The following is a 14,320-nucleotide window of genomic DNA, read 5'->3' as shown; positions in this document are numbered from 1 at the left end:
AGGTAGATCAGAGTTCATACAGCAATGTTTAGGTCATACTGAGCCATATCCATCTTCCAGCAGCAAGTAAGGTCTCGGTAACTTCTCCATCAAAGATGGAACTCTGCTTTGGCTCTGCTTACCTAAAGGGGCATCTATGCCCAAGTACACCTGCCCCAGCACTAATGTCACAGGGGGAGACACTTCTAGTGGTACCTCCCCCCACTGAGGTGTGGGGGCACGTGGGAGAGTTTTCTCCATGATTACCCTCAGGCTCTAGAATAGTCTCCAAAGGGATTGCCAGATGTCTACCCTTAGGTGCATGGTGAAGAGAAAAGTCTGTTGCTGGTCTGGGGGTGGGGGTGAGGGAGTGGGGTTGGGGTTAATTTTGTTAGGTTCTATTGCCATGTTTTATTGTTACTGCGTTGTTTGTGATGTTTTAATTGGTGTTTTATTATTGTGAGCCTCCTAGAGACCTCTGTATAAATATTCAGAAAGAAAGAAAGAAAGAAAGAAAGAAAGAAAGAAAGAAAGATGGGCGAGGACCAGAGAAAGGGCTTTTTTCATTTATTTTTCCTGATTTATTTTCATTTATAGTCTGCCTTTCTCATCAGGACTCAAGGTGAATTACGGTAATGACTGACTGAATAGTTCTATCAGCAAGCCAATTACAAATTATATCAACTTCTGAATTACAACACCGTATAACAGGAATGTGATCTTTTAAACAATTATGGTCTGCCTCTGGTTTAAGGATCACTTTATCTATATTGTTCTCTAGGCTGTTCTGTGTGTATTTGAATCCTGTTTTGTTTTTTTAATGTAAAACACTATAGTACTGCCTTTCTACCCAAATAGGGTCCCCCAAGGCAGTGAATATTGATACTTTAAAACACATCCATATTAAACCATGAAGGCATTAAAATAACATTTAAAATATAACAGTGTGTAAAACATTTAAGCATTTCAGCAAAACATATGCACACATACACACATTTCTCTGTCTGGGGCAGGAAAAAAGGTGAAACTAGAAAACAAGTTTTGTAGTTTAAAAAGAATATATATTATTTGGACAGAAGTAATCTCAGGTAGTCACAACAGAACTAGCATTCATATCTGTATGCCAAGTTACATTTATAACACTGAATTCTTTAATCATTATTAAACGCATTAAAGGATATTAATAGCTGTTAGAAATATTCACATCAGATAACTAACCAAAATAAAGATAGGATGCTTGTATTTCAAGTAGGTGACCTGAGTTGCCATCATCACAGTATGGTGAGCCCATGGTGCTGGTGTATGAAATGCCCATGTGATGCCTAACTCTGAAAGTGAGCGCATGGTGAGCTCATGGTGCTGGTGTATGAAATGCCCATATGATGCCTAACTTTGAAAGTGAGCGCATGGTGAGCCCATGGTGCTGGTGTATGAAATGCCCATGTGATGCCTAACTTTGAAAGTGAGCGCATGGTGAGCTCATGGTGCTGGTGCATGAAATGCCCATATGATGCCTAACTTTGAAAGTGAGCGCATGGTGAGCTCATGGTGCTGGTGTATGAAATGCCCATGTGATGCCTAACTTTGAAAGTGAGCTCATGGTGCTGGTGCATGAAATGCCCATATGATGCCTAACTTTGAAAGTTACCAATGCAATATGGCAAATTAGCCGTGACACCAGCGTAATGTGTGAATCCGGCCAGGAAACCTGATTGAGATAAGGAACATCTCCTTAACAGATAGCCCACAAATATTTACTAAGCAAGATTGAGAGTCTGTTATTGTTCCGTGCAAGTCTCGAACATGGTGGTGGAATGCCCGGTCAAATCACTGCCAACTTGTGCCAATCTTGTGGGTTTTCAAGACAAGAAACATTCAGAGGTGGTGTGACACTGCTGGCCTCCACATTATGCCCTCGGAGGTCTCCCATCCAAATACTTGCCAGGGTCGATGCTGAGAGTATGTGACTGGTCCAAGGTCACCCAGCAAGTTTCCACGGCAGAGTGGGGACTTGAACCTGGATTCCCCAGATCTTCTTTGACACCTTAACCACGACACCACGCAAGCTCTCTAGCCAGTCTTGAACACACCTTATGAAAAAATAGTTTCCACCCTCTAAAAAGGAGGCTTTCATCTCCACCTTTTCAAGGAAGGAAAAACCGACCCTGTTTTCCCGAATATAAGACATCCCCTGAAAATAAGACGTAGTAGAGGTTTTGTGAAAGTGCTGAAATATAAGGCATCCCCCGAAAATAAGACGTAGCAAAGTTTTTGTTTGGAAGCATGCCTGTTGAACAGAACATAGAAAAATAAGACATCCCCTGAAAATAAGACAAATTAATAGAAGACACTGTCTTATTTTCGGGGGAAACACGGTACTTCCTGGCCACATAAGTCCATAAAACAAGAAAACGAGTGTTCCCACCATTCTGTGATCGAACACGATCATGTTATACAAGACAAAAGACTACCATGGAACACAAGCAGGCATCTTATCCAGGCATCAGTGGTGTAGTACCCAGGGGGTGCAGGTGGGGCGTCTTGCACTGGGCGCATGCCGGTGCCGGGGCGTGTGTGGGCAGGCAGGGGCGCAGGGCATACACCTGAGTGCAGTTCCCCCTTGCTACAGCTCTGCCAAGCATCACTTAGCTTCAGTAAGGCTCTTGAGCTTTCACACCATACCCTGGACCCCATCCTATAGCAGAAACGCCCCCCTCTGTCAGGTTTCCCACAGCACCCACCAGAGCTTCTCACCCTAATTTAATCCACAACTCCAAACTTCAGAACACGCCCAGAGGTGGGATCCAGCAGGTTCTCACAGGTTCCCAAGAGTAGGTTACTAATTATTTGTGTGTGCCGAGAGGGGGTTACTAATGGGTGATTTTGCCATGTGATTTTTGCCTTAGTTATGCCCCTCCTCTCAGCAGTAGCGTGCAGAACTTGAAGCAGTCTAGCAGGAGGTGCACCGGCCTGCATGGCAGCCTGCGCTTGCGTGCATTCGTTTCCCGCCCAAGGACCGGTGGAGCAGCTGCGTCCTTGCCGCAGCCCCGCCCAGGAATGCCCCGCCCCCAGAATGCCTGACTACGCCCCCAAAATGCCCCGCCCAGCCCCATTGGCGCTATACTACAGTTTGAATCCCACCACCATGGGAACCTGTTACTAAAATTTTTGGATCCCACCACTGAACACGCCACATGCCTTATAAGAGCCAAGCTGGCATTTTTTTAAGCCGCTATCTCCAGAAAAACCTGGAGATCAGTTTCTTCAGCTCAGGTTTCTACAGAAGGAAGCTGACTTGACAGAAGCATTCAGAGGATTAAAACTGTGGAACATGATCCCAAAACAAATGTTGCCCAATTATACCTCCCTATTCCCATTTTAAGCCACTTTAAAGTCTTCAGTCAATAATGTGTATGCACTGGGTATACAAGTTTGCAAAAAGCACCAGTAGCCTTACAATGTTTATTTGCTGCAATACGACCATTGCGGAACAAAAGCCTAGCCAAACAAGCCAAATCCTTCTGCTCCTTGGAGTAAATACTCTTGAAAGGTGGTATAACCTGTTCCCCGATCTCTCTGGGAATACCTATGGATAGACTAATTGCAGCCCAGTACCTTTATCTCCTGGTTGAGGCCCGGTGGCGTAGAGCAATCACCTTAGCTAGGTGTAATGCCCTGCCTTCTTCCTTTAGCCTTGGACGCCACCTTGGAATCCCACATAAAGAAAGGAAATGCCCGTGTGGCATGGGTTCTGTGGAAACAGTATCTCATATGCTGTTGGATTGTCCCTTTTATGAGATAGGTAGGAAGAAGCACATAATCCCCTTCCTACATGGAAGTGAAGGCATTACAGATAAACAGAAGGTTATATATCTTTTAAACAGCCACAACTACGAGCTGTTGGAAGCGGTGGCTAAATTTTTAAATGGTGTTATTTTAACTCGTCAGAAATTGTAAAGTTGTAAAGGCTGTTATTATCTTGCTAAGCTAATCTTAAACAATCTATATGCCATTAAAGGTATTCGAAATCGAATCGAAAGGTGGTATTATACAATCAAAATCTTTCCAAGGACTACATTTAGTTTTCTTGACTGTCAATTATCAAGGATAAAAAGTTTAGAAACGCAACAGCATAAAAGACAGAAATTAAGCCAAATTAAGTGAACACAAGAAGGAACTTGGCCGGCAGCGCTTTCCATTCGCTTTCTCGCGTGATAAAAGTTGAGGTGGCTTAAAACAAAACATGGGAGTGAAAAATGGTTAGCAGCAACTCAGGATCCATACAGCATAATGGTCCCAAAGCAGATTTTTGTGTAATCAAGAACTGTACGCCCACTGGAAACTCTCAAGGAGTTTGGCTCAGATTACAGGTCCACCAGAGTTTCACTTGATTGTGTCTCACTTTTCTTTGCTCTTAGGGAGTGTTTCACATTTCCAGAACTGCGAAACTCGATCAGAAGCTGACAACCTTGAGATTCTGCATTTTGGGATTTCCTCCGCAAAAATGCAAAGCTGAAGGTTTTCGGGGCACTTGGCTGAGATCTTTGTCAAAACACCAGCTGTCTGGTTTGATTTGTCCAACCCCCTCTAGTCTAGCACTTGGCATTTTTGGGTAGTGAAACCATCTTGGTCACTCTGGTTGATGACCTGCTAATTCTCTTGGACCACTCAACAACCTTCGGTGCCATCAGGGCCCTGTGGGACATTGGTGAGTTCCGCAGGCCCTGCAAGACTGAGATCTTCCGCCAGGCTTTTATATCAGGCCAGCTGGCCTGACCAGAAAATCGTTGCCTCCCATGGGTGTCTGGTTAGGTCAGAGGTGGCATTCTGAGCCCTCTCTGTGGGCACGCGTGCACAGAGGTTGTCATGTGATAATAGTGTAATTATTTCAGGGAGATTATTAGTTTTGGGGAAGCAGTGTAGGTGACCCTGTTAAGCGTTGTTAAACCCTACTGATTTTCACGAAAGCGTGATGCTTTACCTGGGAGTAAGCTCAGTTGCTGGCAATGGGGTTTGCTTCTGAGTAAACCCTCCTAGGGTCGTGATTCACCCGTTGGAAGCGTTGCACAGTTACTTCAAAGCAAAGCCACTGACTACCACCAAGCTTACTCCCAAGTAACGCACGCCTTGGAGCCAATTGTTTTTTCTAAACTAAAACCTCAGTATTCAGGTTAAATTGCCATGTTGGCACTTTGCGATAAATAAGTGGGTTTTGGGTTGCAGTTTGGGTACTCAGCCTTGAAACGGTTTGCCATCACTGGTTTAGGGTTTTAGTGATTATAGGGTTTTATTGATGTTTGCCACCCTGAGCTCTGTTGGGAAGAGCGGGATATAAATCGAAAAATAAAATAAAAATAAAATCTGCCATTATACCCTTCTAGTCTATCCACATAGAATACAGCATTCTCTAGCAATTCTATCCCTGCCTAGCAGTCATCTTCCAGAGGCTAGATGGTGATTTCAGCATGGTCTCAAGCTACTTCATACATTCCAGAGGATTCTACTCTTTATTTCCTCTATGTAATTTAAACATCTACATCAAATCACTCAGATAAGACGTCTGGAGTATTAGCGGGTTAATGACAAGGAACGGCGGTGGCCAAGAAAGCCAATGTAATTCTGGGCTGTATCAATAGGAGTATAGTGCCTAGATCGTGGGATGAGATTGTACCTCTCTATTCTGCACTGGTTTGACCTCACCTGGAATATTGTATGCAGTTCTGGGCACCGCAATTCAAGAAGGATATTGACAAGCTGGAACGGGTCCAGAGGAGGGCAACCAAAATGGTTAAAGGTCTGGAATCCATGCCCTATGAAAAGAGACTTAGGGAGCTGAGTATGTTTAGTTTAGTGAAGAGAAGGTTAAGAGGTGACATGATAGCCATGTTGAGATATTTGAAGGGATGTCATGTTGGTGAGGGAGCAAGCTTGTTTTCTGCTGCTACAGAGACTAGCACCAGGAGTAATGGGTTCAAGATAAAAGAAAAGAGATTCCACCTAAACATCAGGAAAAACTTCCTGACAGTAAGGGCTGTTCGACAGTGGAATGCACTACCTCGGAGTGTGGTGGAGTCTCCTCCTTTGTCAGTTGTTTAAAGAGAGGTTGGATGGCCATCTGTCAGCAGTGCTTCGATTATATGTCCCTGCATTGCTGGGGGTTGGATTTGATGGCCCTTGGGGTCTCTTCCAACTCCATGATTCTTTGATTCTATGACACTCAGCTTTATTTCTCTTTTTCTTTATATTCAGATGTGAATAGATGTCTGGATCTCAGTAATGAGATGGACCGGTCTAACAACGTAAAATTCACCATTATAGAGCTACTGCTGAGAGTTTGATTTATGAAAGAGGGGTATTCAACCTTTGCCAGATGAAGTTGTTCCTTAAGGAGTTTGGTTCAGATTACATGTTCGCTGGTAGCTTAGGGTGCTTTTAGATCAGACTGACTACGAAGCCTTCTGGGTTTTTCCAATTTTGGCTGGTATATCAGTTCTGAGCCTTCTTGCACAGAAGTGGCCTTGGCACAATCATCCATGTACTGATTATAGCCTATTTTAATTAATGTGATGCTTTTCATGTAGAATACCATTTAACTGGTTCAAAACACAGAAGCCAAAACTATCCAGGATACATTTTGTGATCTATAAAGCCCTTATAGTCTCGGGCTCACAGTACCCAAAAGACCACTTTCTCCCATAAAAGAAGAAGAAGAAGAGTTTGGATTTATATCCCCCTTTTCTCTCCTATAGGAGACTCAAAGGGGCTTACAAACTCCTTTCCCTTTCCCCCTCACAACAAACAGCCTGTGAGGTAAGTGAGGCTGAGAAAGCTCAGGAGAACTGTGACTAGACCAAGGTCACACAGCTGGCGTGTGTTGGAGTGCACAAGCTAATCTAGTTCACCAGATAAGCCTCCACAGCTCAAGCGGCAGAGCAGGGAATCAAACCCGGTTCCTCCAGACTAGAATGCACCTGCTCTTAACCACTACGCCACTGCCCCAATCCCGGAGCTGCTGAAGGCAAACTGGTGATGACTGGAAGGGGCTATTCTGCAGCGCAGTCACATCTTTGCACGGGCTGCTCAGAGACCTTCACTTGGTGAGATTTAGGCACGCAAGGAAGAACATGTTCTCTCAGTGTTTTGTCTGATTCTGCTTATTATTTTTATTTGCTGTGTTTCATATTTGTTCTTAAACTTATTTATTGTCCATTATTCAATTTGGCTTTGAATTATATTTTAAAAGTATTGTCGAAGGCTTTCACAGCCGGAATCACTGGGGTGCTGTGTGGTTTCCGGGCTGTATGGCTGCGTTCTAGCAGCATTCTCTGCTAGAACACAGGATGCAGGCGAAGATTCCAGCCACAGACGCAGGTGAAACGTCAGGAGAGAATGCTGCTAGAACACGGCCATACAGCCCGGAAACCACACAGCCCCCTATATTTTAAAATATCACATGCTGGTTTCAGCATCGCTAATGGAAACGCAGGACAGTAATATTTTAAGTAAATAAAATAAGGCTGGCTATTCCTGTCCCTCACAAACCATTCCCCAGAATAACCACTGCAACGAGCTAAAACATTAAGCCTTTAAAAACAGGTTTTTATACATCAGAAACTTATTCTTTCTTTCCTTTTCCAGTTACTAAATGCATTTGAAAACAAGGTTTACAAGATATTTCGAACTTCCAGGACGCAGCGTTAAACAAAAGGAGCCAAGCGCTGTCCTGAATTTTCCCCACTCTTTCTACTGGCAGATTTTGCAGCTTCATGGAATGCAAGTGTATACTTTTTATTAGATATATTCATTATATTAGCGAAAAGGGGAAAGAACAGCTCGTCCGTGCCTACTTATTAGAGGCTACTGTAAATCTGCCCGTTCTTTGTATCCAGAAAAAGAACATCTCACAACTGCTAGGCATTGAGAAAGCAGCTGTCCACAAGAGACGGCAAAAGGATGCGGAATGTTTCTTTCCTACAGCTCCTCCAAGAAGGCAGGATGTGGGAATCAGGGAAATACTATCCTGATCTTTGGGTAGTGCCACAGGCAGGGCCAGACTGTACTTTAAGGAAGGTCTCAGCCTGAATACTCATTCAAAGGCATTACTCAGCTACTCCTCTGAGAGCCCTCGTTCCTCCACGCCTTGCTGCTCTAGACAAGGAAGAGACTTGCATCCCAAGGTGGAAAAAGAGGAAGGAGCAGGTTGGTCCCAGTGGTGGGATCCAAAAATTTTAATAACAGGTTCCGATGGTGGTGGGATTCAAACAGTGGCGTAGTGCCAATGGGGCTATTGGGCAGGGAGGTTGCTTTAGTAACCCCTTCTCGGCACTCAGAAAAAAATAGTAACCACTTCTAGAGAAGTGGTGAGAACTGGTTGGATCCCACCTCTGCCTGACCCTCTACTTGGGATGAACAAGGATGGAAATGACTGCCATTGAATAAATGAGAATTAGAATCTGGGTGGGATGCCACCTCAAAGCAAAACCCGAAGGATTATAAACATGGATAATAGAGCTGAACAAGTGGGGAAAGTACAAGTACATACAGACAGCATCTAACCCCCCCCCCCCCCTTGGATACTATTTACTTTCTTTCCCTGAAATCCCCATAGCTTATCCCTTTTTCCTGCTTCCTCCTCTCCGTCCTATTCACAAACCAAGCAATCTTTTATCTGCCCCCATTTTAAGCCATATTTACCACTGACACTACTTTATTTGTACCACCCCTTTTTCCACAATGGGGAGCCAAAACAGCTGACATCACTCTCTTCATTTCACCCTCACAAAAACCCTGTGAGGCAGGTTAGACTGAGGTTATGTGAGTGGCTTCAGATCACCCAGTGAGTTTCCACAGCGGAAAGTCAAACCTGTGACTCCTAGATTCCAGTATGAAACACTGACCACTACCATACCACACCACACCGACTTTTATAGGGTGGCTTCTGTTGAACAGCAGCAAGCAGTGGAACCTGGGTGAACCCCAGTGAATCCTCCTTCGAACGCCAGAGCAGCCCTGCAAAGGGCCCTGTCTCTTTCTTCCGCCTTGAACTGACAGAACCCAAGACCTGGAGGAGGGCAATATTGTTGTGGTTGCCTAGTAACCCCACAATGGCCACTGAGAGGGCATTGGGGATTTTTTGAAGCAACAGGTGCCGCTTCTTTTATTGGAAAGGAAGTTAAACACCTCCAGGTGTTTTTTTTAAGGTTTCAGATTTTTCTGCACACCTGGAGCTTCTTTCAGGCTTGCAGAAAGAGCTGTCTTGCCTGTTCATGCCTCCAATCTTTGAATTTAAGTATCCACACACATATTGATGAAAACCACCTTGAGAATACGACTAGATTAAAAAGCAGCCACATAGCTATAACAGTCAATTAATTCTAGTCAAATCACTGAGAAGCAAAGAACAAATTCAGTTAATCTATATGCCTGATGCCAGCAAACAGTATACCTTGCTACTTTATAAAAGTGCTGCCGCTTGGAAATAATGTTTAAGACAGCTAAAACAAAACACTGCTAACCTTTAAGCATTATTTATCTCAGAAGTGCAGATTTGCCTGATGGTGATACTCAGTTTTCCTCTTATGAATCTGTGATGGCTCAAAGCAAAATATATTCTCCGTTACTAATTGTTCAATAACCCAGTGCAAAATAGCACGAAGTACCAGCTCACTTAGGTCATACTTAAATATTATGAATAAAACTTTTTAAAACTTTGATTGTTATAGCCTTCCTAAAGGATGGAAAATTGTGGACAGGCGATGGGGAAAAAAAACTGAGGGAAATGGTAGAAGAGGGGGGGGCCCAGCATCTGGACCTGGCCCACCCACCCTAGTGGAGGGAGGGGGAGGGGAGAGAGGGGTGGCATGCAAGGGAGGGGAGGGAAGGAGAGGGGGCCTGGCATCTGGACCTGCCCCCCCAACCTAGCGGAGGGAGAGGGAGGGGTGGCATGCAAAGAAGGGGAGGGAAGGGGGCCCGGCATCTGGACTTGGCCCACCCACCCTAGCGGAGGGAGGGGGAGGGGAGGGAGGGGGAGGGAGGGGTGGTATGCAAGGGCATGCAACCCATCGAAAGTCACCCAACATCTAGAACAGCTTTATGGTTTAACTCAAAACAAACACATCAGAAAAGTAGCCTAGTTGTGAAGACCTTTACCTTGAATTCTTCTACAATAATAGCCAAGGCCTCATGCCCAGTTCTTCTCATGTCTTCCAATTCATGTTTATGCTTCTCCTGAAAGCAAATACATAATTATATAGTAAGGTAAAATTCAAATCAATTGGAGGGGAGAATTCTCCACATCGATGAGCATAAAAACCTTCTGTGATGCACAGTTCCCACGTGGAATTTCACAGGCATCATGACAATGATCTAATCTATGAATTTTTTTCCAAATGCATGATTACCTTGTTCCTACAGTATCATCTTAATTAAAAGCATGAGCCAAGTGAATCCTAGGTTTGATAACCTGGAAATTTAACCAAGAATCTACACTTAATTTATTCTTTACTTTGGCATGTAAATATCTTTAACTTTGAAGTTACGGAGGAATGTCTTTCCACAATAGATTAAATGTATATCCAAACTGGAAAGACTACAAAATCATTTTTTCCATTTCTTTTTATGCTTTTCAAAAAGCAAAAATGGCATCTGGTTACAGAAGAAGAGTTTTGATTTACCACCACCACCCTTTCTCTCCTGCAGAGGCATAGCTCCAAGGGAATGGGGGGGATGAGTGATGCACCGGGTGCGTACCTCTGTGGGGGTGTGGCAAGGGCGTTCTTGGGCAGGACGGGACAGAGGATGCACCAGTGCACCGGGCACTTTTCCCCATTGCTATGCCTCTGCTCTTCTGTAAGGAGACTTTAAGGGGCTTACAAACTTCTTTCCCTTCCTCTCTCCACAACAGACACCTTTTGTGGTAGGTGGGGCTGAGGTAGGTGGGGTTGAGAGAGTTGTAAGAGTTGTGACTAGCCCAAGGTCACCCAGCAGCAGGAATGCAGGAGTGCAGAAGCAAATCTGGTTCACCAGAAAAGACTCCACCACTCATGTGGAGGAGTGGGGAATCAAACCCAGTTCTCCAGACTAGAGTCCACCTGCTCTTAACCACTATGCCACTCTGGCTCTCATTGTAAATGCTGATATACACTGCAGATAAAAAGCTTTAGCTTTATGATTGTATTTACTGATGCAGTCAAATATGGGATAGAAATGGCCACGATCCATTTCTATGTGCAAACAGAGCTCACATCATTACGTGCTACGGAAAAGCAACACATGCCACATGCTACCTAAAATAATGCAAACCTTCCCATACATGAGACTCAGAATCATAACAATATTACTAAAAATATATGTTGAACAAGTACTAATTTTACTCATTAATGGTGTACTGTTTTCTTACAATATGAAAACACCTGAGAATGTGCTTGAGGCAAGACAGATCTTGAGTTAACTTTCAGGGGGGGAAAAATCAAACAAACTCAGCACTGTCGGCCTGGAAAGAATATAGCAGGACATAATACTTCAAAAAAGCAGCACACATTTTAAACATTTGATGCAGAAAACAAGTCAAAATGTTAGAAAAGACCTGGGATCAGGTTTCTATTGTGTAATGGGAAATTCATCAATCTGTCATGCACGCACCACGGTCTTCTTGCTCTAATATCCCTGCGATGAGTTATCTGCTAATTTAATTTAAGAAGTGGTGACAGAAAGAAAATGTGTTGAAAATATGAAACGCTGCCCAAAAGATTACAACATATATTGTTAAGAGCTGCTGTTTATTATGTATTTTAAAACTTAAGAACAGAGAAATTTTCTTTTAAAGGGTTAAAAGAAAACTTGCTGACGTGGACTTAGTGGTTTTCAGACCGGGGGATGAGCACCATTTTAAACCATTTTAAGGTCAAACCTTTCATCCCTTGGTCTTCCAGATGCTCTATTAAAAGGATATGGTTGACAACACCGAAAAGTCCAATAAGACCAACAAGAACAGTTCCCCTTGTCAATTTGCCCTTGTCAGGGTTGTAGTTTATTACACTGATATAAGTATCATCTTGTTTGTACTTATTTGGTTTTGTATTTTCGTAATCTAGTGGCTACACTGTTCTCCGTTTATTTTATGCTTTTTTAATCCTATCGTTTACTTTAATCCGGTATTCTGTTTTGAGTTTCAAGAAGAAAAGTGTAAATAAAAGTACAGAAAATAAATGTTTGCATGTATGAGATCTTTTGGAACAAAAGCTTCCTCCTCCGACCAAGCAAGTCACAGTGCAATCCTAAATGAAGTTACACCCCTCTAACCCCAGTGACTTCAAGGGCCTTATAAGGGTGTAACTCTGTCTTGGGATTCCCCTGTATGCTTCCTAGGCATAGTCAATATTTCCATTTCATCTCTGAGTGAGTGGGTTGCCTCCTGCTTTCTTGGCAGAATGCTAAGTTTCCTTATTTTCATCAGACTTCAAAGCAACCATTAGCTAGTCCATGCAATTAACAGATTAAAAAAGTGACATTTAATTGACTGTTGATCAAAGACCTAAGAACAATACCAATATTGTGTGATAAAAATGGACACAAGTAAGCAAGGTATGGTTACATATTATATTAATGATGCTACATAGTGAATATGGGTTTACTTTTAGCAATCATAGTGAATATGGGTTTACTTTTAGCAATCATAGTGAATATGGGTTTACTTTTAGCAATCATAGACTTCTGCATTGGAGAAGATTTTTTCCTGATGCCTTTTTGAAAGATTTTGATCAGAACCTTATAAAAGCTCTCCAAAAATAATTATTTGTATGTATTGTCGAAGGCTTTCACGGCTGGATTCAACTGGTTCTGGTGAGTTACAGACTTCCCTCTGTGATATACCTCTGAAGATGCCAGTCACAGATGCAGGCGAGACGTTAGGAGCAAGATCCACCAGACCATGGCCACACAGCCTGTAAAACCCACCAGAACCAATTATTTTTATGGTTATACAACTCTGTTCATAGTGCAGGAAATTTCTTTATTTGTATATTCAAAGATTCCGCAGTGATTCTCGGTCTTATGTTTGTAGAACTAAAAATGCTACCTTAAAATCCATTTTCTCACCTGAGAAGTAAGGTTGCAACAAAATCTACTACTTAGATGAACTGGATCCTATACCTCAGGGACCACTGACTCTCCTGGGCAGTTGGGATCTGTAATGATTGCAATGACTGATGGCTACAGATATACAACGTATTAGTATTGCACACATAGCAGCAAAGGACCTACCTTCAATGAGACTCTGGTCATATACAAGACCACATATGCACAGTTCAGGTTATGACCTTCATGGTCCAGGACCCAAACATCTAAAATGACTACCCTCCCATGGCCCCCATGTGCCAACCATGGTTCTCATGTTGCCACCTACTGGCCATTTCCTGCCACCTCCTGAGACCATGCCTTTTCCATTTCCTATTTCATCGAACAGGAACCCTGAGGAGGTAGGAAGGGTGCAGTCTTTAGAAACTGTCAGAAGGCACCGCAAAGGCATTGCATCTGACGATTTTGATGGTTTTCAACTGTGGTGTTTTTAATTATGATTTGTAGGCCACCCTGCGCAACAAGGAAAGGTGGGGTATAAATATTTTAATAAAATAAAACAAATATTTCTATTCTTGTTGCTGTTCATCAAGCCCTTGCAATACCGCAGGACATATCGTTGATATTTTTAAATAAAACTGAAGCATAACATGCTTGTGGACTTAAAGATAAGAGATAAATTACGACTCTGGATAAGCCTCCCCAAGGAAAGCATTCAGCATTTTTCAGCAGCAACTGAAAATAGGAATTTTGCTGGGTAAGCTAAAGAATGGTATTTCAGGGCATTACATTTCACAGCAGTAACCCCTACAGAATGTATTCTGTGGTTCTGGAAGGTTCAGAAAAAGCAGTTGCAGAACCAAACATGAAAAGAAAAGGAAAAAAAGGATCCTTTTTTTTTTGAAAAAGCAATTTCAGATTCTCTGGCAAAACTTCCAAGAGCAATCGGCAAGAGGTCACTGCCATACGCGCAAATATGTTTAATCAATTATCAAAAGGACAAGTTAAGTGACTTGGTCGTTTTGTTGTTGTTTTGTTCTGGGCTTGTCTCACAGTGCTCCATAATGTGAGTCTCTTCTGTGGCCTATAAAAGTTCCCGGCGTGTAATCTATACATTTAATGGCAGGTAGAGTAGGCAGTGTTTTAACACCAATTTTCATTATTAGCATTCCGTCTCCTCTATGTCTGCAACTAAAACCAACCTAAATATTTTGTTAGAAGATGGTATTTAACAGGATATAAGTCATATTGGTTTTAAAAGAAAACA

At 42.9% G+C, this 14,320-nt stretch overlaps 1 protein-coding gene across 6 annotated transcripts in view; it reads right to left on the bottom strand.

Annotated features, from left to right (window-relative positions):
* CCDC91 (coiled-coil domain containing 91) overlaps positions 1 to 14,320 on the bottom strand; it is a 119,519-nt gene that overhangs the window by 67,829 nt on the left and 37,370 nt on the right. For all 6 annotated transcript variants that reach the window (XM_048516105.1, XM_048516108.1, XM_048516107.1 and 3 more), the window contains one exon: positions 10,129 to 10,206. In XM_048516105.1, the coding sequence (XP_048372062.1) occupies positions 10,129 to 10,206 (78 nt within the window). The remainder of the gene's footprint in view (positions 1 to 10,128; positions 10,207 to 14,320) is intronic.

Source organism: Sphaerodactylus townsendi, linkage group LG14 (assembly GCF_021028975.2).
Source record: "Sphaerodactylus townsendi isolate TG3544 linkage group LG14, MPM_Stown_v2.3, whole genome shotgun sequence".
Taxonomy (NCBI): domain Eukaryota; kingdom Metazoa; phylum Chordata; class Lepidosauria; order Squamata; family Sphaerodactylidae; genus Sphaerodactylus; species Sphaerodactylus townsendi.
This window is presented reverse-complemented; position numbering and strand designations above follow the sequence as displayed.